Raw genomic sequence first — 27439 nt, 5'->3', positions numbered from 1 at the left:
CCCGTCTTTTAGTCCTTACTTATTTGGCAGAACCTCCACGTGAGAGTTTTTCTTCGTTTTTCCTCCAGAAAACCGCTCACTAGTACAGAACATTAATCTCGAAGCTACACCGCCCTCATGATAATGATGCTCTGGGATTAGTTTCTTTAGATTGCAAGAATTGGTTGAATTTCTTACCTTCCTCCTGGAACATCCTGTAGAGGGCTTGTCTGTCTGCGAATAAACCAAGCTGGATGTGTTCTCCAGTTCCCGGGACACAGTTCTCTGTCTCACCTGGAAAAGGAGGCAACGTGAGGCAAAATATCTGAGAATTCACAGAGTAAGAATGAAATTTCTTTTTCACGAAAGCTAAATGCATCACGAAACTTCTTCACTTGTATAATTTGGATAGCAAGACTAGCTGAGAGACGAAATCTGTGCTGTTGTTGGGCTGGGGGATAAGACAACATGATATCTGAGATATTAGGCACATCATGATAACTTTTTATAATTTTTTAAAAGTAATTTTTTTTTTACCATCTGACAGAAAGAAGCTGATTTGACATTTGAATTTTGTACTTAATCGTTTGTGAGCAAACCCAGATATCGATCCACACGCATCACTTATCGTGGAAATGCCTTTAAGAAGCGCGAGTTGATATTTTTGTCACATCACTCCCACCCCAGTCCACTTGCTCACCCTGTGTGTGTTTGACGGCAGCCAGCGTAAGGCAGTCCTGCTGAAGCTCCTCTTTGGGTCGGTGGTCCATGGAGGTGCTAAGAGGCAGGATGGAGCGCGGCTTCCTCTTCTTCATGCACAGATCTAGAAAAGGAAGACGAATCATTTTCAGGTATCAGTTACATTTCCAGCGTTTGAGTACATTACAGAAGTACGTTTTCATACACAGATCAGGGTCTAAAACTGCTATCAAGCTAAAACCCTGTTAGAGAGGAGTTAGTACAGTGACAAAAACAATACGAGTCAGGGTTTTTTTTTTTTTTAAATTAGTGCTCATTCACGTCAAGAAGTAGGACTTTAGTCTTCATATGAAGACAGGAGAAGATCATTCCACTTTCGGAGTGCCAGGACGCCTTCTGCGTCTTTCTTGTACCTTGATTAGGCTTGGGATCGATGCCTTTTTCATGTATCGATAATCAGGAAATTTTCCCGATGATTATTTTGATTTTTATCAGTAATTTTCCAAATATAAATACTGGCCGACACTGATACTCTTAAATCCACGCAGACAGTGTCGTATCAGGAAGACCCACTAGATGGAGCCGTATTATGTGTCAGAGGAGTGATGGAGATCAATTCTATCTACAGGATCTGTTATATTTTCCCCTGTGCTCTGCCCAAACCTATTACGCCAGGCAATATTAAAGGCTAGTGTCACAGACTACAATAAGAAACAGCTAGCAAATGCAAATGACCCATTTCAATGTCATTTTAAACCATCGATGTCTCAAAGACGCATCAAGATAACTACGTGGCAATCAATAATCTATATAATGATATTTAATGACATCACTAACCATGATGGATGGTGCATCGAGTCAAATCGTACTAGACCAGGGGTGTAGAAGTCACATTCTGCCCCGCCCACATCAGCATTGTTGTGAGACTTAGAAAGGCCATTAAAAATCCTAACTATTCTGTTGACTGACACCAATAAACTAGGCTCTGACTGTAGAATAGGACGACTCAGGAAAGTAGAACCTGATGTCAACAGGGATGCCACTAAAATGAGCTGCCTCCAGTTCCTGTACATGAACTTACAAGTAAAATCACTGTATGACAAATAGAAACGATTTCATTTGACCTTTCTGTGACCTTGACCCTGTTTAGATCAATTCGAAAATCTAAGCCGTTCATCTGCAGGTTAAAATGATAATTCCATACAAATCCTATAAACATTAAACTACTTGTTCTTGGGATACAGCGCTAACGAGAGTCTCAGACGGACACAGAGAAGAGGAACTAAGAGAAACTACTTAACTGCATGCACTATTAGGCCTTGGGAATACCGTTTATTAAACTGATTATTTTTTTTAAATATGTATCTGTTTTCCAAATACTGAAAATATATAAATGTTAAGAAAGACATTTAAGAAGAACTCACACAGGTTTATATGCTAAGAACACACGTGTCACTATTCTCTCATCGCTCTTGTTTTTGGGCTCCATTAACTTTTCTTTTTCAGAATATTTATAAAGTTACTACACAGGGTGACACATTTCAGGATTTGGAGTCAATCACTGAACCACACTAAAGACCAACACTTATCTGAATCCTTTTCAGACTTCAAACGCACCAGATAAGCGTTCATGTTAACCAGAGAAACGTGAGAACATGCGTGGGTGGCCGCTACAGATTACAGGTCTGGTGTGAAAACGCTGAGTAATAGACACTACAGAGCGTTTTGATATTTATTGCGAGTTTGCTGAGCAGAATGAAATAAGCGGGGCGTAGCTGGCCGTGTTTGGCCCAAGGGCTCAAAATGAACCTCATCACTTATTCAGTTTAGAAAATAAAACTGATCTGGAGCAAAAGGTCAAGAGCACACTCAGATATAGTGCATGCTAATCTGTGTTTAAGTGTCTTTAAGCAGGGGTCAGAGAGTTGGCTGACATTTAAACAACAGCACCTTCTTTACGATCTAGCGTTCAATCAATCTTCTTTATGCTGCAGTAACATTAATATCATCATCATTGCACATCAGAAATAACTCAACAATAATACGTTTATACGTACAAATGCATGAGAAGGAAAACAACACAGTGAGAAGCATGAGAAGCCAATCAGGGAGTAAAATAGTTAACGTTAGCACACCATGTTACGTGGCTTGTCCTAAATTACGTCCTCCAAATGTCCTCAGGGGACAGAACACAGGAAGCATCATCATTTTTGCCAACCGGGGAGAAGTTTGCGGTTGTAGTACTGTTGTATCGTTTTCACCACAACCCACTGATAAACTTTGGCAAGTCATTGTAGTTTGTCTCCTGATGGGTGTTCTTGTTATCATGACTCAGCCCACAAGGCTTTTAAAGATATCTTTAGCAGTACATGATGATATGATGATCTAACTTCACAACCTCCATATAAAAGTAAAATCATGACTCATGACTATATGATGATATGATGAACTTCACGACCTCCATATAAAAGTAAATTGAATAAAAGTTACACACATCATTCAGTTGTGTTGTGTTTGTGTTTTGTGGTTTTGAGATATCATAACAGACCTGATTTTTCTTTCTTCTTCTCATCCTTCTCTTCTTTCTTCACAGTTAGAAAAGATTTCTCGCCATTGACGTGCACTTTCTCCGTGACTGACCCGATCTCCTGAGACAAACCTGCACTCAAAGTAAAAAGATCTTTAGACACTTTTATATCCAGAAAAAAACAAAACACCGAGTGAGATGACGAGGACAGGAAAGCAACATTACCAGTGACAGTGGAGACAACATGTTCTCTCTCCTCATCTTCTGCTTCATCTTCTGTCTGTCCTTCCTCCATTCCACTGCCGGTTCCTCCTCCTGCTTCCTCTCCCATCAGCGATTCGTTCTCCTCCGTCTTCACCCCACGCTTTTCCGCTACCTTCTTTTTCTTCTTGGCTTTCTTCGTTGGTGCTTTCTTTTTCTCCATCTCCACACGTCTCCTACCTGTTCGAGGAAGCGTTCCTTCATTCCATACATGATAAATTAGCCACTACATGCTTGCAAAATCTGTCACTCGGCACTAAAACAAAACTATTTCCAATATACATGGTTGATCAGCTTTATACGCACTCTTCGGAGGTTTAACGTGCTCCTGTTTGGACACGGCCCACTCCTGCACCGTGAAGTCATCAGCGCCTGTCCAGATCAGGTCAGGGTTAACGGGTGACCACTGCACACACAGCACGCGGCCGTTATGACCTCTGTAGTTACACACCGGCTCCTGTTTCAGCACATCCCACACCTGCAGCAGACACGCACACAGACACGCACACAGACACGCACACAGACACGCACACAGACACGCACACAGACACGCACACAGACACGCACACAGACACACAGAAAAGGCGGATAGGAGGAGAATTTATGACGTACATGAATTAAAAAAAAAAAGAGTTTGGATTAAATTGGTAATCAAAGTAAAATGGAATAAGTTAGCATATAAGAGATTTTATATTGACCCCTAGCAATCATCCCTAGTCCTTTTTTGCACAGTCTGTTTTAGACAGAGAGAGAGAGAGAGAGAGAGAGAGTCTGAGAGTGTGAGAGAGTTGAACTGAGTGAGAGTGAGTGTGTGTGAGAGAGAGAAAAGGAGTGTGAGAGTAGATGTGAGAGAGAGAGAGAGAGTGTGAAATAGATTGAGAGATAGTGAGAGAGTGGGTGAGAGAAAGAGTGCAAGAGTATGTGTGAGAGAGAAAGAGGGACAGAGAGAGTGTGAGAGAGACAGTGAGAATGTGAGACAAAGAAGGAGAGGAAGAGAAGGACAGAGAAGGAGAAGGAGTGAGGGAGGAAGAGGGAGACTCAGAAAACCCATCGGATGTCGCTGTGACAGAATTCTGTCAAATAAAACCAAAAATGTCAATTTTTTTCCTGCCTGTAATTCTCCATATTTACACAGGTGGCAAAATGGAAATGTTCTTATTTAATTTCTAAATCTCTCTAGGCTTTCTTTTTCAGTTTTTATGCTGAAATTTAAAATGCAGATTTTAGATTTAGGCCTCATCACAACACTGAGACAGCGCTGGTTAAAGTAGCAAATGACCAGCTGCTGATCAGGGCTGTGTAGATCTGCTTGCTTTGTGTTGCGTGCACTGTGTGCATCTTTTGATACAGATATATCAAAATAGATCATAACAGATCACAATATTCTTCTAAACAGACCATAAAATGATGGAGGTCTTATTTGATTGATGATTATCAGTAAGTGCGAATAGTGACTTCTCTGAGCACACTAAAGTAAAGTCTGCTGCTCTACAAGTTTTAGGCCCACTGCTCTTTTCACTACATTTGTAACCAAGTAATATAAAGCTAGGGTTCAGTAGCATAAGCCTTAGTAGGGAGCTAGTTTGCTATGAGGAAATGTGTTGTACTTATTATCAAACCATCACAACACTACAAGTAATGAGTACAGACATTTAAACCTTTATTTCAGATCCATTTCACTTGCACTGAAAAAGTAGGGACGCGGTTTACAGCAAGGTGCTGTTGGCAACGTAAGTGTTGGACTCATCACCAAACTCCTAGAGGATGCTTTATTAATAAATACTACAGAAACTAAAAAATAATAGACTTGCCTGAGCTGTACCGTCGTAGCAGACTGTGACCAGGTGAGCGTCGTGATGAGGACTCCACGCCAATCCGGTGATTTTGTTGGTGTGTCCAGACAAAGTGCTGAAGGCTTCAGTCACCAAGACTGGGCTCTCGGACGGGTTCTCTTTATTAAATTAATCAGACGTTCACCAAAAAATGCCTACATGTTTATGTTTCTGTTTTTCACTTCACACTGTAAAACACTCAAATATATATATTTTTTTAATTCTGCTTAGGAGACGTGGAGATGTGATGCTCACCGATAGCGCTGCGCAGGTCGTGGACATACACGAGGGCGTTGCTGGAGCCAGAGGCGAGCAGGAAGTGCAGCTCAGGCTGCGTGGAGTGCTGATGGTGCCAGCACAGTGTGTTGATGATTTTATGGTGCTGCTGTATGGTGCACAGAAGCTTCAGACTCGGCGCCTTGTACACTTCTATAGAGCTGCAAACAAAAGCAACAGCTTTGTGTTTGTGTGGATTAAATCAGCTACTGCATTCAAAACGTCTGACATTTTTTCCTATGCAATTTAACCATGAGGGTCAGTACAATGCGAACGTAGCGAGATACAGCTCCAAATTATTCAAAATCAAGTAAAAATTCTTAAGTTTCCCCTACATAACATTCATTTCATATACATTTGGCTTTAACTAATATTATTTCATTTACAAATTGCTTGTTGTTAGTCAGGCAGCGCTTTATGTCGCCCCCTGCTGTCTGTTCAGTGAATTGTAATTTCAATTAAAATCAACAAATCTTCATGTTTCCAATCGAGCTCATCTAATTAGCTGATTTTCTTAAAATGCAAAAAAAAAAAAAAAAAAAAAAAAAAGGATGCAGAGCTGAGAATCTAATTTCTGGATGTGGGCGGAGCATTTAAGAAACTTGCCAGATCCATTTAAGAAACTTGCCAGATCCATTCCATGGGCAATGTAATTATTTAGAGTATCGTAATACTTTGAATTATAATACTCTGATTATCTGCAGGTTATATTTGCAGACAAGCAGGTCCAACAGCCATAAAAAGAGAAAAACCACCCTCTGTATTGACTTTCGCAAAAACTAAATTTTCATCTGATATACAGTCAGGATTAAATTTAATGAGAGTCACGTGGTGTGACGTTCCTCGATAACCATAGCGCGAGTTATGCGATCTTTTCTGCGCTACATTCATGTATCGATTTTTACTAGGAGGATTAATTAGCATCCGTAGATGACTTATGATCTTTTCAGAATCAGGAACATGCAGGTTTGTGAAAACACTGATGAAAATACACTGAGCAAAATAAAGTTTAGCACACAGGTGGGATATAACACTGCTGCTAACTACATGCAGTCACCTTGAGAAACTACAGACGCCAGCCAGGCTGGAATAATGCCAGTGCAATGCCAGTTTTTCACCTAGTTAAGTGAGTTTCTGGGAAACCAAAGCACAGTAACTGGGGTTTCACTTCCTAGCTAATGGATTTAACATTCGTCCAGGCCTGAGTAGTTTAGGAACACTTCTAAAAATCAGAAAATATCTTTTAATATAAGCTACTGTAAAAGCGCGGCTTGGAAACCACTCACCCGTCTTCATTTCCGATAGCCAAGACTTTCCCGTCTGGCTTCCAGCTCAGGTCTGTGTGAGGAGGGAGTTTGTGCTGCAGACAAAAGACCACACTTTAGAAATGAGCAAATACACAATCAGCCATATACACGAAAAATTAAAACACTGAATGAATAACAATCTTAACTGTGCTGTTTCTAAACTGCTTTTTTTTTTTTTTTTTAGTGGAATCAGAAATCTTTCAATGTATTCTTTTTAATTATTTAAAAAAATGTTTAACAGCTGTAAAGCTCATTTTCTAGCCTGTTTGGGAGTTGCTCGATTAGGTGCGCCATTGTAGCTACACTCATAATTATAGATTTATAATTATATAATTAATAAACCACCTCAGGTTTGTGCATGTGAACAGCTTACTTTAATGTTGTTAGAGTCACGGATGAGTTTATCGATGTTGCTGGCCTCGTCTGACAGCTTCCACGGGTCATGCTGAAAGATCACGCCCTCTCCTGCACAACTGTACAGCGTGTAGTCGGGTCTCTCTCCTGTACATGAGAATGCACATATGAGCTATTGACGTTTCCATTCATCTGTTCATACAAGCCTGTGAAAAACTAGAACTGGTAGAAATTATAAAAAAAGAAGAAAAAAACTACTGTTGAATATTTTGTTTGGTGCAATTTAAGTGTAAAGATGGCAGAAACACGCGAGATTTCAATCTCAACCCTTATTCTCATAGCAGAGGTTTCGAAACAGTTCTAATCGCACGTTCTCTGCGTCATCTCGTACTGAAATCAGTTCCCAGTGAACGTTTCTTCCGCTTCTAAATATATTTGTGCTGCTTTTGGATACAATAACTGAGATTAGATTAGATTAGAAGAGTATTCTTATTCCTTTGTGTACCTGAAGAAACACTTTCAGACATGGCATGTAGTCTGAAACCTGCTCTAGCAGTTATTTTTGTTGTCCTCTTACACCTAAATCAAACTTAAATAAAATCATTGTGCTGTGTCAAACTGAATTCCATCATGACCAGTGCTGTGTGAAAGACCATGTTCGCTCGTGGCAGTTCAACTCCTGGGTCATTATTAACCTGGAAAAACATCCTCCTCTAGTCATAGCACCTTCCATCTAAAGAAAAGCCGATCATTGTGCTATAAAGAGCTCTGATGATGGACATGAGCTTCCTTGCTGCGCGCTCTCAGTTTCAGAATCAGTTCTTTATGATTTCAGAGGAGTCCGAGTGCTTTTTATAAGAATTGGTATGTCTTTAATGATGATGCAGTATGATGTTCAGAATTATTATTTTGTACATTAGGTTATTGATAACAGTGTAGCATAGTGACACACACTTTGTTGTTGTTTACTATCAACTGCACTAATATAAATGCTCAAAAACAGCGAATCAGTTCTTGCTTTAATGATGGAAAAGACAACTAGTTGACTCTTCATGTAATCCTGTCAATGTCAATTAGCAAGAATCAATTAGCCCTGTTGTTTAGCAGAATTATTTCATCATCCAGTTGTGATGAGATGAAATGAGTCATGTGATCATACATGAACACCACAACACCAGTGCTACAACATGTGAGGAAGCAGCACGTTGCTGTGAAATAAGCCTCCTGGTTCCTGAGGGTATTCCTGCACCATGAAAATACTTGAATGAAACATATTTAATTCTTAATTTCATATATACTACATATATTTTTTTCCAGACAAGGCACGCAGGCAGAGTGAACTTGGTACACACTGCTAACCATTTTCCATTGTGAATGAAGTTAACCCAAATTAAATAAATTAAAAACCCTTAATGAACACTGCAGCCCATAATCAACCTATCGAGCCTAATATTTCTTTTTTTTTTTTAAGGACGGAATCCCAGCAGCATTTGCTGAACAACATGAACAAACAGGATATGCTTAGCAAATGATTACTGTTACACCTCTAGAAATCAAAACACATCAAACTTACGAAGGAGACAGAAAATATCAGCGTGAAATACAGCGCATTGAGCCGAGCTGTTTATTCGCAGTGTATCTGAACTGCCTTAACACCATAACTTGTACTGTCATGTGCAAAACTTTGATCCAGTTTGGATCAAGTGATTCATTTTACTGGAACGAACTTGTTCAAATGAATCACCAGCACTAATTAAAAGCATCAGTACAGAGATTTGAGGTTTCAGAAAGTTCTCAGAATACACAATGACTACGTTTACATGCACAACAAATTCCGTTTAAGGTCTGTATTCGGGGTGCAGCCATATTCCGAATACGATGTTTATATGCGTACAGACATCGGAATATTCCTGTGTATGTGGTTTGTGTACGTTTGCCGATGTACACATGCACTTTTCCTTCTCACTGTTATTTCCCAGAAGATTTAAGATGCTGCCATTGGTTATGGAGTATACTCAGTTATTAGTTTTATTACTACTTTCTCCACACTAATTTAATTAGGACTAACACTTCTCACCATCAAAAATGCCTGACAACACTGCCTCGAAATGGAAAGGCTCAGGTAAGCATCTGTTAAGCTAAGCATCTGTTAGCACCCACAATTCCTTGCAGATCGAGCATGTGCATATATCTCCTTTCAGTGCATTTTCTGAATAAGGTGTTCCCATGCATTAAATTCCCGATTAAAACAGGGAATCAGAATACTGTCTTAATCAGAATCGGGCAATCAGATTGTGGCGTTTACAATGTGGCATTGACAATGACTCAATGCTAATTCGAATATTGCCAAATTCTGATTAATATCAGAATACTGAAGTGCATGTTAAAGTAGTCAGTGACTTTGTGAGTGTAAAAGTGTTTTTTGGATCTCTGGTGAGGTTCATCCGAATTTGCATCTTCTGTTGCAGACTTTGAAACGTTGATAAGAAGTTGAATGGAAACGTATCTTCTGTGTCCCCTCACGCACGCACTCAGACTCATACATTTCAGTTTTCGCCTGGATAAAGAGTCCTGTGAGAAACCCGGATGTGCGAGTGAAAATGCTGAAGAGTCTACTGCATTAATACCAAGCAGTCAGACAGTAAACAAATTAGCATACACAAAACCAATCATTGCTTTTGTCACTGCATCAGCATCTCTCTCTCTCTCTCTCTCTCTCAAAACAAAAGCAATTATCTCCTCCGTCCTCCGGCCCGATGATAAATAAAGTGATAAGCGGTACACGGCCGCAGCCGGGCTTCAAATGAAGTTTCTGCTCCTCGATTTCCCAGCAAAACACCCATAAGGGAATGGGGTTGTACATAATCTCTCTCAATTATGGCGTGCGCATGAATGATGCTCCAGGTGCCGCTGCTTTGTGACAGATGATTCTTGGCGTCGCTGCTATTTCAATATTTGCCAGCTTGGGGAGGGTGGGTTATGGATGAACTCATTCATGTGCTAAAAAGAGACTCACCGAATGACAGAGGTGGTACTGGAGGACCCCAGTCCAGAGAGTAGACCGTTCTACGGTGGTACGTGCTGGAGATCTGTGGAGGCCTACACACACACACACACACACACACACACACACACACACACACACACACACACACACACACACACACAGTCAAAATCCTCACAAGAACTTCTAGTCATAATATGTTGGATGTGTTAAAGATTTAAAGACAAACATGCGTATGATCTTACTTGTTGGAATAAACTTCATAGATCCCTACTTTTCCATCGTCTGTGCCGAAAGCTAAAGATCCCTCCTTCACTGGATGCCATGCCAGCTGTGAACAGACATGAATAAAGACTGATAATCAATTTTCAAGTGAAAGTGATCAATGGCTGAGGTCCAAGCGTGAAAGAAATCTTTGCCAAGTTGCACCATTTTCCTAACGCTAGAATCAAACAGACTTTTATTCAGTTTTTTGAGTTAGTTTATTTAATTCAGTGAATAAAACAATGAGCAATTTCTCAAAATGATCTGCTGGGAAGCTGACAAAAGTATTTGAATATAAATTTTACGTATTTGAATTATAGACGCATGTCACATTAAAATAAATTGTGTTTTTTTCTTGTGGTGTATTTAATAACTATATATTTTGTACCATTTTTTTTATTTGTTTTGATCTTGCTAGGCGTAAGATTTGAGGGGTAAAAAAAAAAAAAAAGAAGAAAAGAACGAAAGAACGAAAGAAAGAAACTCAGAACCCTAAATACAAATCTCAAAAATTCAGATTTCATGTAAATTACGCAGAAGGGGAAGCTTCCTAGATTCCCAGGGAAAAGTAGATACTTTCAGAGTGATCGAACAAATAAAGCGTTTATGTTCTGTATCTTATACATCTCTAATTCTGAGATTTGAATACACTACAGGAAAATAAGAATTTTATTTAACACACTGTGTATAGAATTCAAATGTACAACATTCATAAATATATAAATATCTTAAAAATACTAGAAATATAGCTGAAGTTTGGCCTAACACCTCTTCCATACAAAATGATTCTACCACTTTGCTATAAACTCTATAAACATAGTCTGTTTTTGCATTTCAAAATACCAACATGATTCAATCACATCAGGGGAGAAAGGGGCGAAATGTTTGTGTTTTTTTTCCCCCATTTTATTTCTAAATTAAAAACTGGTGACTAGACTTGTAGCATACAATTCAATACCAACCATATTGTTTCTAATATACAGTGGAGTCCTTAAAACATTTGAAAGAAAAAAAGTTTTAGAATTTTGAAAAACATAAACCAAAGAAAGGAAATGTTCAATATCTTGTATATTTTAAGATTCTGCACTATTTCTAGGTCACTATTTAAATCGAAGCAAATTTGTAATATTGATCATATTAACTGCTTTGTACAAAACATCACATTTTCCTCGGGTCTTATCTCTTCTATTAAAGACGACGCTCCGATGGATTTGATCCGACACGGGTCATCACGTTTTACACAAACTTGTGGAGTGTGTGATGGCTCGAGCGCATGCTGAGATTAAAGCAAAATACTGAAAAGAAACTCAGAATTTCATTCAGCTGTTTCTAAGATTCTGCTTTTCAGTCAAGTTGGTGCTGATGATATAATTTGTAGTGAAACATTTTGTAATAAATCAGAAAAGAATGCAAAATTTTCAGCAGTGCTCTCAGACTTTTGGACAGATGTATTCAGGCCTGGAACAGAGTGTCATTAAAAACTCATTACCTAAACCAACGATCTTAGCTAACTACGCAAGTTGTTAGCTTTCTCTTTGGATATGAATGCATTTTGGCCGTATTTTTATCTTTGTAGCTCTTCCTCTCATCAATTTTTCACTAATAGTGTTATGTGTGGATTACACAAAGGCTGCCCACTGCTCCGGGTGTGTGTGTGTGTGTGTGTGTGTGTGTGTGTGTTCACTACTGTGTGTGTACAGAGCACAAATTCCGAGTATGGGTCACCATACTTGGCCACACTTCACTTCACTTCACACACTTTCGTTACTCCATCACCATGAGCGTGTTCTTTTAAGATGGATTTGTGAACACAATCATGTGACCACCTTCTGTGACTTACAGCGGTGACTTTGGACTTGATCCCCTGCCAGAACGTCTTGGTTTCGTACGGGTTCTGGATGGACAGAGTGTTCCACACGCGGATCATGCTGTCGCCGACCCCCAGCGCCAGGCAGCCCGTGGCCACCGGAGAGAAGCTGAGAGAGTAAATGAAGCCTCCCATGGTGGGTAAAGTCCAGCAGCACTCCAGAGTGTCCAGATCCCAACATTTAATCTGGACACAGCAGAAACAAACACAATGCGACTGAAAATCTCACATCTTAACTCACTAAATCAACAGTTTTCAGTCATACAGGTGATTGTGTACGTCTGTTAGTAAGTCTAAATGATATAAGCTTTGTCTGCCTCAGGTTTTGACGTGTTGTGATGCTTTTCAGCTCGTCCCGTTTGTAAAAAGTGGTTATTTGACCTACTACCATAGCCTTTTCGTCAGCTCCATCCAATCTGGCCATTCTTCTTTTACCTCTCTTATCAACAAGGTGTTTCTGTACACAAATTGGATTTTTTCTGCACCAACACTGTTTTGTGTGAAAATCCCAGGAGCTTTCAACAGTTTCTGAAATACTCAAACGGGTCCGTCTAGCACGGTCCGGGTCACGGGACCAAGATCAAACTTTTCCCCCCATTCTGTCTGATGTGAACATTAACTTAAGCTCTTGCATGATTTTATGCAAAATGTAATGGCATGAATGACAAGGTGCACAGGTGTTCCTAATAAAGTGGTCGGTGAGTGTATATTACAGTAGAGAATAAAACAAGTAATGCTTAATTATATTTGCAAATTGTACAGATATCGGGCCTCATTAATCAATCAAGTTGTATGTAAATGTTTGCATAAGATAAACCGGACTAAAAATTTCCACTGGCTTTACAAACGTCACAGATTTTCTTCATACTCTTGATGAATTCTGATCCTCCGTTAATTATCAGCTGATTTGCATTTGGTGACACCCACAAAACTCCATATAAGGTAAAGCTCACATAGCGTAAATAGACTTTCTCAAAATTTAGGAGTGAAAGTTATTTTCACTCATGTATATGCCAATAAAAAAATATAATATTTACCAGAGTCTTTTTGTATTTGATATTTCTGTAGTTAAAGCCATTAATATGAAATGACTGGATTTCAGAAAAGTTTCATTAAATTTGTGTGTTTAACTAAAACTACACAAGTTATTTAAACATCATTTACATAACCCGTGTATATAAAAGTGAAGTAATTCTAGCGATTTGTGTGATTTAAAGTCGATCAATCGAGGTTTACGTTAGTGTTCTCATGCGTAAATTCACACACACTCAGGAGCACGAGCAGGATACGAACGGTTTTTCCCAAAATTATGAAATTTTCATGAATACCATGCGTACTTCTTGTGTAAATGATTTATGAATACATCCTTTCGTATCCAGTTTGATAAATGAGGCTCATTATTTGATCAGCTCTCTCCACTTTCCTAATTTCAAGATAAAATCTTCAGAATCTAATCAACATCCCGAACAGTAACTTTTGTAGTGCTGCAAGTTTGCCAACTCATTTAATCTCGCTCTCTCTCACACACACACACACACACACACACACACACACACACACACACACACACCAGCACATCCCCATTCTGTAAAAAGAACTGAGTTTTGAATGAAACAGTTTGTGTGAGTTTCCTCCATGATAATGAACTGAAGTTACATTAAAACACATTATAAACCCATTTCTCCTCATTCATTGTACATGAGAGGATTCTCGAGCTAATGAACCATCACATTACGGATAGTGAATAGCGAATCTCACGTCTCGGTCCATGGATGTGCTGATGAGAAGCTCTCTGTCCCCCACACACACTGAGCTCATGTTGAAGACGATGCGGCTGTGGTTCTGACCGTCTGATGAGCTGCCCAGCAGAGTCCACTTCTGTTTGCCTGATTTTGTGAGGTCCCAAACCACCAGCTCTCCACTAAACACACACACACACACACGGCAAAATAAGAGTCATACATTCATTAATTAGAGTGTGAGAATGGGCAACTTGAGCTCACAGAACAAGCGAGCTTGCGTATTAACAGACAGCATGAGGCGCTTTTAATCACGAGAACACAAAGCTATTAGCGAGCGTGAAGCTGCTCGTAAGCAAACCTGAATTTTGAGACTTTGTGGACAGGAATAAGATGCATGGTCTCACAGCTATCACTCTTAACCAATCCCCTTTCTTCTGGATCTTTGATGATTCAAAGTAAAATTCGCAAAATGGTGGAGATAAACATCATATTTAACATCATATTTAATGTCCACTAATGTTCTAACTTCAGCTGTACATAGCTAGCGTATGTAGAATAATGTTATATGTTTTGTAATGTAGCAAACATGAAACAGTAGGATCAGCACTTTTAATATTATTTATAGATTTGCTCAGGTTCTCAGTTAAAGGATTCAAGCGTTTACATTTCAAATTCTATTTAAATGGTAGAATTAAACATAATAAACCTTCATAAACCCACAAAACTATTTTCAGTACATTTTATTAAATGGTTCAGATTTCATTTAGCTCAAAATTAATTTTGGGTTTGTGTAATGAGTATGTTAACCGCCATTTTGGACTTTTTTTTTTTTTTTTTGGGAATGATGCTGCATTCAATTAAAGGTCATAACTCGTAATTCCTGACTTCCGACCAGAAACAAAACAAAACAAAAAACAAAACAATAAAAAACAAAAAGAAAACTCAGAATTCCTTCTCAGGAACTCATGACGGTCTCCTCAACTCTGAATTCCTCCGAGTTCAGCAAGTGACATCAAATCAAAATGGCCGCTCACAGCATCGGCAGTAAACAAAGCAGCACTTCTTACTTTTAAACGAGTTATACTGTGTATACAGGTATTTGCTTTACGAACACTGTTAATGATGCTCTTTAAACACCATGATAAACATCTTAAAATCAAAAAGTCCTGACCCAAAGCAGCTGGACACGACTTGCGAAGGTCTTCCTTTAGGCCAGTGCACCGTGAGCCAGAGTCTCTCCTTCACCCCGGGGTCCACTCCTGCGCCTCGCCTCTTCAAAAACGGCAGCTTCAGGGTCATAACACCTACAATACAGGTAGTATTGATACAACGGTACGATGAAATATGTATAGCTTTATAGCTATTTGGTGTTATAGTGGTATGAATGGAGGAACACAAAAAATTATTCATTTTTAGGATTAAATGTGCAAAATACTTTAAACATGAAAAGTCATGATATATAGGATTTGCTCTAAAACTAATAATATACATAATAATACAGTTATAAATAGTAAACTAATTAAACTCATAACTCCTAAATGTGTTATTAGCAATAAACCAACTCATAATAAATTAATTTGAAGCTTTTATATTTAAAAATAAACATTTTTATTTTTAAAAAATATATATAATTAATTTACTTAAAACTGAAGGAAAGAGAAAAAGAATTTTAAAAATATTACTATTTTTAAGATCGCATACAAATTTTTAACACCACATCCATATATATATATATATATATATATATATATATATATATATATATATAGAGTGACATAATTTATCACGATATCGATATTATATCATCATATCGCCTGCCATACAAGACAAGTTCAGCTGATTTTCACAGAAATTAATTAAATAACTAAATATCTTCAACGTGTCTTAGCTGATATTTGGGGTAAATTAAATTTATCCAATCCTGTTGACGATACCAAAATAACCTAACCCTTTAATGCACAGAGTCCTACACTTCTACAGTCACTTTAAGGCTGTTTTTAGAGAAATATAAGCCGTAAAACACCTCAAATTCACTTCAGACCATTACTGTGATTTACTAAATCATTATCCTGACTTCTGTTTCTCTAAAGACTACTTGCTGTGCTCAATGTATCTGGTTTATTTTTACAAATTTTCTCCATAAAATCCTAAATTAAAGCCATGCAGTGGTCTTAAGCCACATACATTTTGTAAATGGCAGAAATACTACTATATTTTGTTCAGAAATGCTATTTCTGTCATTTTGGTCATCAACGTTAATTATTTTAGACCTGAATTTTAACAACTTTTTTATTATAAACACACTGGATGAATTTTTTTTCCAGGTATTATGTTTTCCCCTTTTTCCCCTAATGGTATTCCTACACAAGCACAATCCTTTTAATTTTTAATAAAAGTGATATTTAGAAAAAGTAAAAAGAACCAAATGATGTAAGTAATAAAAAATAATCTAAAGAATCTGAATATGTTTTTAAAGGTGCAGTAGTTAGAAAAAAGGTCTCTAATGGTTAAATGGGTGGAGTTGAATAAGTTTTGATTGATCTATTTACTCAATGAACCCGCCCCTATTTCAAGTAAAGTTAGCATTAGCAAGAACTGTCATGACGTCACTTTCAAGCGCACTCGCATATTGTCCTTATAACGACTTATGAGGATGTGACGAGGCGTTGGGGGCGTGTCTATAAAATGACTCACAATCCAAATACAAACAAATTTCCAAAGTGTTTTTTTTTTTGCCAACAAAGTAAAACACTTGCTCTGAGAAAATGGCTTGAACTATTTTTAAAATAATTTCTACATAATTTTCCACATTATTTGTACTAGTAATAAATGAAAAACATTGACTGTTGAACTTTAAATAATTTATGCATGAAAGGGTTAAACAGTTAAACTATACTGTGACATATTTTTCATTGTTTTCATTTCCTGTACAGCTGAAAATTATAAATATCTGCATCTGTAAAAAAACAAGATAAAATGAACTGACCTTTGCCTCTTGTTGTGCTCCAAATTCTAACGGTCTGATCCCGGCTACCTGAAGCAAGGTAACCACCCTGCTGGACGTCTGCTAGCCCGCTGGACACGTCTGCAGAAAAGGACAACAAACATGGCTGAAATGGCCAGGAAGAGCTTCACACATCTGGCTGAAATGTTCACATCATCCATTTCTGAAAGCTTTGTGAAGACATGATACCAGCGTTGTCCTCAGGTCGACTGTACAGCGTGTCCTCTTGAGGATCGGGACACCAGGCGAGAGCGTGGATCTCCTCTTCATGACCTCGCAGACGATGGATCACATCTCCTTTCTTGCTGATGTCTATCAGTACGATCATTCCATCCTTGTACCTTAGAGAGGAGACAGATGAGCGTCAGAAGCTCGTGGGACAAAGAAACCATGGGAACATCTCGAACGGGATGGATTGCTCCTGTGTGTGTGTGTGTGTGTCTATGGTATTCCTTCATTCATTCATTCGTTTGTTCTTCAGTACCTCTGATCCAAAAGACTTTTATTTAAATTTCTAACTGGTTTCTATTTTGGGACCCAGAACCAACTAAGTCCATTAGAAAACATCACAGGGATTAAAAAACAGACCCACACACACACCCGTGGATGAAGTCTTACCCAATAGCGACGTAGTTCTCGGTGTGTGGAGAGCAGGACAGACAGAAGATGGTTCTGGGTTCGGGGAAGAAGCTGCGAGTGTCTCCTCTGCCAAGCCAGTGACACACCACAACCCCTTTCTCATCTCCTGACACCAGTAATGCTTTCTGCATCGGAGACCAGTGGAGGGCCGAGATGGTGTTCTACACACACACACACACACACACACACACACACACACACACACACACACGCAATTCCAATACCACCATAATTTATAAGAGAAAAGTTTCACGGTGTATAAAATGACACCCTACTTTCTACTCCATACAAACAGTGTAGTGCATTATGGGTATTCTGGAGAAGCCAAGTGCACATTCTAAAAATCTCTAAATCACTGACTCTTTCACACGACATAACTTTAATCACTTGTGATCATTCGTTTCCTGGATATAACTATACTGTAAACTCTACAGGATCCATCTCAGACGAAGCTCACACGTTACACGATGTTTCATATGAAGAGATCTGTGATGAAGCCCTCATTCCCTCATTCCCAAATCCTGCTTTGTCACAAAAATAAATGCTGTCTATCATCGGACTTTGTCACTATTTTGTACAGAAAACTCGAAAAAAAAAGAGAAAACATTGAGGGAGGATTGGCTGGAGAGAACATGAGCAGTAAGGAATTGTCTGTTCCGCAAAGAGAACTGGAGCGCGATTTTTACAGGGGAAGGAGAAATGCATCCCAGAGAGCATCTGACTGGAATCACAGTCTCACAGAAATGATAAATTATAAACTATCTACAAAACACATGCTTTGTATTCTTTTTTCTATGCATACTCTCTTTTTTGTGTCTACAGTACCAAGAGAGACTGTCTAATCTCTGTCTAATCTCTGCATACTGAATAAAAAACCAGACCTATCAAAATAGATATTTATTATTTTAAACTTGAACAGTGGAGAAAGTGAAAAAACTGATCTCTGCTCTATGCTTAAAACAGTTTAAAATAATACAGATATCTATTCGGATAGACGTTTGTGGTCTGGTTTTCAGTCAGCGTGTGGACAGCCTTCATCTTGGATTCTGAACATCTTCTTGCTTCACACACGTGAGGATGTATTTCTCTCATCTGAGCGCAACTATTCCTCTTTCTTACATGACTTATAAAAGACAAACAAATAATCTCTAAAAGACAAAGTTTTAAAGTCACTGCTGGGTTCGAGAAGGTCCGTCAGATGGTCCTGTGTTTAAAAACTGACAATGATTAAAAACAGATGAAAACAACATGAGCTAAATTCCTTATAAAGTGCATTTATAATATAATATAATAACAATATAACATAGTGTATGATACACAAGGGCAGGATGAGACAGAGCTTCATGTCCTGTACTTGATGCTCCTACCTGGTGGACATTATGTTCCTCTAACACCAGCTTCTGCTCAACGTCCCAGATTTTGATTGTTTTATCATCTGAACTGCTGGCGCAGATGTTTTCTTGTCCATCATGTCTGCAAAATGAGAAGCCAGAAACTCTTTCGGTGTGACCCCTGAGTTCTCCTGTGGGGGAAGAAATGGAAACAGTGATGAGAACATGACCACAAGCATGGAAGCAGGCATGAACTTGGCGAGGCTGAGAGTGAGGAAGCTCCTTACCGAGCACGGCTGCTGAGGCTGCGTTCACCTGCAGCAGGAAAACTGTGTTTTTAGCTCCGAAGCCCAACACGCCGCGGCTGTTCACGTCGCTGCAGCGCGAGCAGTACCAGTTAGGCGACGCAGGAAGAAGCCTCTCGTGCATCCCGATTGTCCTGAAAACAAACCGATTAAAAAAAAAAAAGTTCAACACAGAGCTCTTCCAGCTACCAGGCAGCAACTACACCTTTCATTCACCCATGCTGCTTCCTTGTTTGCCCACCCGTGTTCTGTAAAACCCGCCTCCTAACCAAGGATTGGCTAAAACTTCCTATTCACCATAGTTCCGTAAACAGCGTCCAATCAGATTACAAGGATGCACCATTAACCAATCAGAGTGAGGCATCGGAATGCGGGTGGGAACAAAATAATACGCTTTGCGTCTCCATCAACAATGTCGTCTATCGATGAGAGGTGTCGCAACAACTAAAATTCTTGTACAGCTTATAAGTTATATAAAATATCATTAACATTTCATGTTTACGAATATTAAAGATCAAAAAAGTGTACTAATAGAATACCAACAATACTTGTTAACTTTGAAATGTTACACTGTAAAGTATTATTTTTTGTCAAAATATCTTTCATACATGTGGCTAAAGAAAGCTAGTCACTTTGCGACACTGCCGGAAAAGGTTGTATTTTTGTTCCAACATGGCGGCCTCCGGTGTGACAGCGAGCGGTAAAATAAACTAGCGTTTTATATTTATATATATTTTTTATTAGCGTCAGAATATTTTGTGATTCAGATGTTTTTCTCTCCACAGGTGCTACACTACTCAGTCGTTTGTTTGGACAAATTCCCTCAAGGTGTGTAACTAATGCAGCTAATTTAGATAGCTAGGCTATTCTACAGAAGTTGTTCAGGCATCAAGGACAAAGATGCAACTGTTGTTAATGTCAATAAACAGCAAAGACAGTCTCGAGATTATATATAATTAAATATAGATATGTTGTTTGGTTATGATTTATTTTTATATCACATAAAAATTAAGCTATAAGAAATAAAAAATTGATTCATGTCATTTTAAGTCAATTTAAATGTATTTGTTTGGATTGTTGTTCCAAATTAATAATAATAATAATAATAACTTCTGTACACTGTAGAAATGTGTAACAAGCCATTCTGGCAGTTATGGTGCCTAAAAGAAAAGAAGAAATGCATTCGAGAGGAGCAGTAGAACTTGAATAAACTTCTTCTTGAGCCTCTTTTCTGTGAGATGATGGCGTCTTATGATGTTCTTGTGCTCCAGGTTTCTCACGCCGTTCTCCCAGACGTCCTGTCTTCACACCAGCGCAGCGTTAAACACCAAGACCTGGGAGAGGAAGAATCGCATCTTATATCCGCCTCAGGAGAAGGATGAGCCCCGCAGACCAGCCGTCTGTGACACCTTTTTGCTCTGCTGTCAATACTGGCTATAAAGTGATTCGATTTATGATTTTTTTCTTTAATCTTACCACTGTTTGTGAATTATTTTTTTCAGGAGATTTATCATTGCAGACGTCAAATTAAGTACAGCAAAGACAAGATGTGGTACCTGGCTAAGTTGGTAAGAGACACTGAACAACAGTGAACACTGCAGGACATCTGAAATTTATCTTTTTATTTTCTCCTGTGCATTTTGCTTGATTTTATCCAAAGCCTTATGGATGAGTTAGAACAGGGTTTGTGCATCTGGCTGTTAAAGGAGCAGTTTGTAATATTTAGAGCTATGACATCTTTGAGAAGACAAGTCCTGCTTTTTTTATTTTTAGTTTCTTTTTCACCAACTGTAAAAAAAAAAAACAATTGTCCTGAACAGTTAACATGCAGAATTACCACTTAAAATCTCCCCGTCTGCTGTAGGCATCATGGCCACCATGACTGTTATTCACACGCCTCCAACTCGGAAAGTGACAAATACGAGTTGTAATTATGAGATTGTGGTGTCATTCAAGTGCCCTCACCTTGTAATGGCGATATTTCCGACAGGATTTAAGGGCAGCGTTATTCCGACATTACCCACTGCCTCTGCAGAAACTAGGGAAATTGGAAAAGGGGCTGAGTGACGCTGCAACTAGGGGGAAAAAAACAAAACAAAACCCTGAAACAAAGAAACTATTATGATCTGTTTAATGGCAAAATTATGAAGCATAGTTTTTATAAGGTATCTTTTGAAATTTATATAATTCATATAATTAACAGAAGATGACCAGGAACTCAAAGGAAGATTGAAATCTGACTTGGTAGAGTTGCTGACCTTGAGATCTACCTGCTTTCCTCTCATTGTGCATGACAGCACGTATTGCCCATTAAAGTGTAGAAGACCTCCGTAAGGTTTACTCCAGAAAAGTGCTGTCATCTTCACTGGTAGCTCCATTATTTTGATCATTGTGAAGAGACAACGCTTTAACACGCTCACTGTGTTGTTCATGAGCTAACGATGCGTTTCCTTCCCTGGGACAGATCAGAGGCATGACCATCGACCAGGCCCTGGCTCAGCTGGAGTTTAACGATAAGAAAGGAGCCAAAGTCATAAAAGAGGTAACTGTGGAATCTTTTAACTGTACCTGTGTCTTCATGCCTGATCACCAGCTGGATGTCATGGTTAAACAGCTGGACCTGGATTAAAGTATGATTTTGTACAACAGGTCCTTTTGGAAGCCCAGGAAATGGCAGTGAAGAACCACAACGTTGAATATAAATCCAATTTGTATGTCGGTAAGTGTTCATGTCTTGAAGAATCCTGTTTTTATAAATGAAATCTGCTTATGTAAAGAATCTGGAGATTCATTTTCAGATCTGAGAGAAGTAGGCTTGTGCGATATAACAATTTTTAATTTTTTTTTTATCGTCTCTACTTGATATTACACAGCCACCATAACCAGTGGCGTTTACTTCAATAATATTATTTGACCCGTGCTGCTAGCGTTTACGCATTTTGCTTTGGAGCTCCACAGTTTAACATCCGAGCACATTAGTACGAGCTGTAACGCAAAAATACGCCACGTCCTTCTCTCCTGAATAAAACGGGAGCTGAACAAATCAACATACGAATCTGGAATGATTTACGCAGATGTTTTAAACTCTCTGATATTAACCAATTCCACCAGGAAGCCCCGCCACCTTCCCCTCATTTCACAAGCTTTCTCACGGTAAACGGAGAATGTTTTGAGTTCATTAACGTGAAATAAAATCTATCGGTGTATGTTAACAGTGTAGTAACATGAGTTACTATGTTTATTATGGCTGGCGTTGAAAAATAAAGTGAAAACGTTTGGTTTATTTTGACCTAAAAAGATGAAGTAGTCTTACACTGTAGTTTCAAATCACACACTTTACAAGCAGTGTTAATGGTGACGATAATTAGAAAGTGATTAAAAACACTGTTTTTTTTCCCCCCTCTCCTGCGCCAATCAGCGCTCAGACGCTTTCAAACACTTTAAACAGCAGATCAACAGAGGAAATGTCAGCCATGTGGATATTAGACAACCGATTTGTAAAAGGATTATATTGAAAATGTACTGTTTCTTTTTTACTGCACATTACTGCAGAATCTCCTAAAAATCCATCATCCAGCTGAGTTTTTCATGATTGTGTCTGAACAATAAGCAGTTCCCGACTCCGCAGCTGGTAATATTATCACACCTTCCCAACTGTCCTTAAACCTGAAATGCTGGAACTGATTATTTTCCTGTCTTCTTTTTAGTTCTAAATGATTGAAATTGCGAACAGGAAAAAAAAAATCTATATCGAACAAGCCTACTTCTGATCATATCAATACTCCAGGTTTTTAAAATAATTTGATCATATTCATTTATCAGACATTTTAGAGAAAGAGAGTTCCATATAGATCAGCTTGTCCTTGTAATCACAGTCACAGCAGTGCTAACGTTTATGTTCTGTTCTCAACAGCTGAGTCTTTCGCGGGTAAAGGCCAATACCTTAAACGCATCCGCTACCACGGCCGAGGCATGTTCGGCATCATGGACAAAGTGTACTGTCATTACTTTGTGAAGCTTGTGGAGGGCACGCCTCCCACGGTGGAGCAGAGTACGCCATTTGACCAGGCCAAGGAGTACGTAGAAGAGCTGAAGAACCGGACCATCATCTACTCGCTCTAACTTAATACTCTTACAAGAACTCTTCTGTTTGTGTAAATAGTACCGGAATAAAATTATTGAAAATGTGTGAGAGCTCTTGGTCATTTTGTGAACAGTTAGATCGTGTGTGTGTGTGTCAGTGTGTGTGTGTGTGTGTGTGTGTGTGTGTGTGTGTGAGAGAGAGAGAGAGAGAGACAGTAAAGCAGAACATAAGAACCACAGAACCTTCTGCATGGCCTTCCTCGACCGAGCAGTGCTGCTCTGCATGACATTTTCCACTCGTGACATTTTAGTCCATGACATTCTTCATTAGCTGGATGATGAGTATGGCCTCTGCCTTTTTCCGCAACCATTTGATGGCACTTTTTCCCATTTTATATTGCCATGTGCCCTTTAGTTTGAACTCGACTAGACTTGTTCCATTCTCAAACGTGGACAGCAGAGCAGCTGATTTCTAAACCTGGGCTCTGTTCTCAACAAATTTTCCATGAAAAAAAAAAAAAATCTGACACATTAGATGATGCACCAAAAGACTGCCTTTTTGAAAAGGGCACATTTATTAAGCTGAGCTAATTGGGATAATAACCTTATTATTTAATGAGATAATGAGTGACCGGAACATTCTGAACAGTCATTTTGATTAATACATCGGGGGAAAAAAGTCTGAGTACCAACCTGGAGTTTTGTTTTAATATTTCAAATACAATTGCAAGCAAACAACAAAACCAGCATTGTGGATTTTATGATTTTATTTATTTATTTTTAATCTGTACAGAAGCAAGAGGTGTAACCTCAGCTTTCCACATGATTTCGATTCACTAAGGAAATGATTTCGATATTTGACGTTACCTCTGAATCTGCTACGATTCGATACGATTCAATTTCCGATGTCTTCTCTGATTGATATGTGACCAACTTTATTAAGAATCTGGGGTAGGCCTTGTGTTAATTTGTGAATGATGATGGCGTAGAGAAGGACAATTTTAAAACACCAAATTCACCTTGCTAGCATGTTAAATTATTTACACATCAGTGTAACAAATATGTATCATGTTTCAAAGACCGGTGGTCTGTCCTTTTCCGATAATTATTAATTTATGATCGTTGATTTTTAAATTGATGCACTGATCCGAATATTCGATTGTTACACCCCTAATGGAAGTTTTCACTTTCACTGCTAGAACGGATAAAGACCAGCGCACCGCAGATGTTTTCTTCATAAAGACTGCCTTCGAGTCGATTTCAGTTTTCAACGAACCAAATCACGCTGCTGAATCCCAGCAGCCTTAAATGAGCCCTTGGAGCCACTTCACAAGGTTTCATTATTCCCCTCATTAAATTAGGATGAGTCTGGCCTGCTTTGTCTAACGGTGCATGATGAGAGGAATTTCCTATAAGATTAGGTGAAAATTCACAAATTTTGATGTTAAGGAAGCTTAAGAAGTGAAAGCACTTTAAAAACATCACAAAAAAACAAACAAACAAAAAAAAAATCGCATGATCACATTGCATACCTCCTTTGCCATAAATACAGGTTAAAAAAAACCATAACATCAAATCCCAGTTGCCTCATTTATATGAGAAAGTGTAAAAGTGATAGTGTGTGGAAAGGAAGGCAGCCTTTAAACCGTGGCTTTGTGGAGAGTTTCTAATTTCCCGACAGTTCCATGCTTTTAGTGTAGCACTGGCCAACTCCCAAGGTGAGGAGCTCTTCATCTCTGTGTCTGTAGTGTTCTCAAATAAAATGCCATCTCCTGGCCCCAATTTAAGGAGACAAGTGCCCCCAATTTCAGCTCCGAGCCCTGCACTATCCCCATGCTGCAGGAGATCGCTGAACTGAGCTATGACAACAAGAGCAACTGTTCTCTCTGTTTGCATGACTCTGAGAATTTCGAAACCTCTGCTGAGTCAGAGCACACTTGACTTGTGCAGCTGCAGATGTGTTGTCTTGCATCACCTTCAAGTTGATAAAAGCATTAAAGTAAACGTCAAAGAATGTGAATGTAAAGCTTGGAATATAAAGCGTGGTGTGGCTTCTCCTTTCCAAAAGATTAAATAACATTTCATCAGCTGTGTGATATACATCCAGAAGGACATTTTGTATAGCAGAGGGCGTCTTCTAACATAAACAGCCATGTGTATTTAGGTATTTTAGTTATTCAAAGATATTGCATGTCAGAGTCGATCAAAATATACGCTAGAAGATGTGTGTGTGTGTGTGTGTGTTTTTAATCTTTAGACTCAAAGACTGAAGCTTTCTCTGAATTTAAGTCCACTACTGTTTTTAAAAGTGACACTTTTTTCAGCTGGTGATGGGATGTGTAAGGAATAATGGCTACTGTTGGCAATTTAAACGATTTTTCATTTTCATTGAATAATGAGTGACACATTGCGCTTTTTATTCATTCATTTCAAGTTACATTTAATGTTGTGGAACATCCTCCAAAATATTTTAATATTATGTATATTGTATTGTATAATGTATTTTTATTTTTGTCACTACTATACTTCCTACCTGGCTGCTACCCCGATGACTGATATGTCCACATATGGTATAAACTTATCTGCTGTTATGTTTGCATTCACAGCATTTTTATTATTATATTGTTATATGTTTTTGCACTACCGGTTACATCTGACACTTATCCACACTAGAACTGTGTACTGCTCAGCGCTGCACTGTCGCTTGCTTTACCTATTGTCCTATTGTTTTAGTAGTTATTGTACTGTCTTGTGCTGTTTGCACATGTGCACTTTATGTAGTCCCGTGTAGGTCTTATTTAGTTCTGTGTTCTTTTATGTAGCATCTTGGTCCTGGAGGAACATTGTTTTGTTTCATTTTGTACTGTACCAGCTGTATATGGTTGAAATGACAATAAAGCCACTTGACTTGACTAGAAGTTAGTTCCTGTTATCACTTGTTCTAGCACATTACTGTATATGTCTCTTTTTAACTCACTTGTGAAGTTCATATGACAAAATACAACAACAACAACAACAACAAAAGCTTAGAGAGAAACCGGAAATCTGTCCTGACTGTTACCAAAGCGTTGACACTGGAGACTCCTTCCATAAAAGTTATGTAAACATCTCCTAAAAGAAACCTTCACCACATCAACTATGTGTTTGCCTTTTAAAAAACAAACAAACAGTTTTTTACCCTTACATTTAATGTTGTGGAATGAACTAATTCATTAAAAATGTTTAATCCCTGGCCCTTGGCTGTGGTATAAGCAGAATAACACTTCAGGCTGTACCATTTATGGCAGTATTAGGCTTAGTCCTTGCGACTGAGCTGTTACTATAGAAACATATTAGAGATGTATTAGAACGAGTGCATTAATACAAACCTGTCATTTATCCTAACTAAATCCAGTCCAGACTCCTTTTGGCCCAAATCAGAAGCTCGGTTGCCCTTGAGAGCAAAACAAAAACACATTTTCATTGTTCGTTTATTGTTCACTTTTACTCTGCCCTGCCTCAGAGAAATAATTCCAACCTCTCCACATAACCTACAAATAAAATGATTTGAGGAGAAGTGACAGACAAAGGAAGACCCAAGGCGGTGCATAAAGAATGCATTTGTGATCCAATTACTGTCAATGTTCCCACTTTCTTTAAAATCTGACGGAATAAAAGGATGATACGGAGGAAGGGATGCGATCTGTTGCTATAGTTTGAATTTAAAGACAGCAGATATAATAACAGAATGATAACAGTGGAAATGTCTATCATTTAGAAGTAGTTGATTAAGTTGACCAATCCTTTTTTGTTAATTATTTTACTTTTACAGCCCAAAGTGGTTAATAATTTGCTCTAAAATGACATATAATAGTATATAAAACAATATGGGGTTGAATAGCATTCATCTTATAATTACTTTTTTGTGATATAGATAGAAATAGATTCATCTTTGAATATCTATACGCTCCATTCCTGATCCATTA

General features: G+C 38.5%; 2 protein-coding genes across 2 annotated transcripts in view; one reads left to right on the top strand and one right to left on the bottom strand.

The window, feature by feature from the left end:
* Nucleotides 1-19653, bottom strand: part of gemin5 (gem (nuclear organelle) associated protein 5) — a 28601-nt gene extending 8948 nt beyond the window's left edge. The window contains exons 1-19 of the mRNA XM_026938929.3: nucleotides 19374-19653; nucleotides 19123-19277; nucleotides 17735-17916; nucleotides 17306-17457; nucleotides 17099-17197; nucleotides 15284-15416; nucleotides 14129-14291; nucleotides 12344-12556; nucleotides 10485-10570; nucleotides 10252-10334; nucleotides 7255-7382; nucleotides 6861-6934; nucleotides 5554-5735; nucleotides 5278-5417; nucleotides 3773-3944; nucleotides 3431-3646; nucleotides 3227-3337; nucleotides 680-802; nucleotides 178-273 (exon numbers count right to left, since the gene is read on the bottom strand). Coding sequence (XP_026794730.3) covers nucleotides 178-273; nucleotides 680-802; nucleotides 3227-3337; nucleotides 3431-3646; nucleotides 3773-3944; nucleotides 5278-5417; nucleotides 5554-5735; nucleotides 6861-6934; nucleotides 7255-7382; nucleotides 10252-10334; nucleotides 10485-10570; nucleotides 12344-12556; nucleotides 14129-14291; nucleotides 15284-15416; nucleotides 17099-17197; nucleotides 17306-17457; nucleotides 17735-17916; nucleotides 19123-19277; nucleotides 19374-19515 — 2650 coding nt within the window. The 5' untranslated portion in view covers nucleotides 19516-19653. The remainder of the gene's footprint in view (nucleotides 1-177; nucleotides 274-679; nucleotides 803-3226; nucleotides 3338-3430; nucleotides 3647-3772; nucleotides 3945-5277; nucleotides 5418-5553; nucleotides 5736-6860; nucleotides 6935-7254; nucleotides 7383-10251; nucleotides 10335-10484; nucleotides 10571-12343; nucleotides 12557-14128; nucleotides 14292-15283; nucleotides 15417-17098; nucleotides 17198-17305; nucleotides 17458-17734; nucleotides 17917-19122; nucleotides 19278-19373) is intronic.
* Nucleotides 19654-19984: 331 nt separating this feature from the next.
* Nucleotides 19985-23580, top strand: mrpl22 (mitochondrial ribosomal protein L22). Its single transcript, XM_026938808.3, has 7 exons — nucleotides 19985-20091; nucleotides 20177-20219; nucleotides 20663-20789; nucleotides 20894-20959; nucleotides 21856-21933; nucleotides 22041-22110; nucleotides 23305-23580. The coding sequence occupies exons 1-7, from the start codon at nucleotides 20064-20066 to the stop codon at nucleotides 23511-23513; spliced, it is 621 nt and encodes a 206-aa protein (XP_026794609.2). The 5' UTR covers nucleotides 19985-20063; the 3' UTR covers nucleotides 23514-23580.
* The last annotated feature ends 3859 nt before the right edge of the window (nucleotides 23581-27439 follow it).

This window comes from Pangasianodon hypophthalmus, chromosome 15, assembly GCF_027358585.1.
Source record: "Pangasianodon hypophthalmus isolate fPanHyp1 chromosome 15, fPanHyp1.pri, whole genome shotgun sequence".
In the NCBI taxonomy this organism is placed as follows: domain Eukaryota; kingdom Metazoa; phylum Chordata; class Actinopteri; order Siluriformes; family Pangasiidae; genus Pangasianodon; species Pangasianodon hypophthalmus.
Note: the sequence above shows the minus strand (reverse complement) of the source record. Positions and strands in the feature narration are given on the sequence as shown.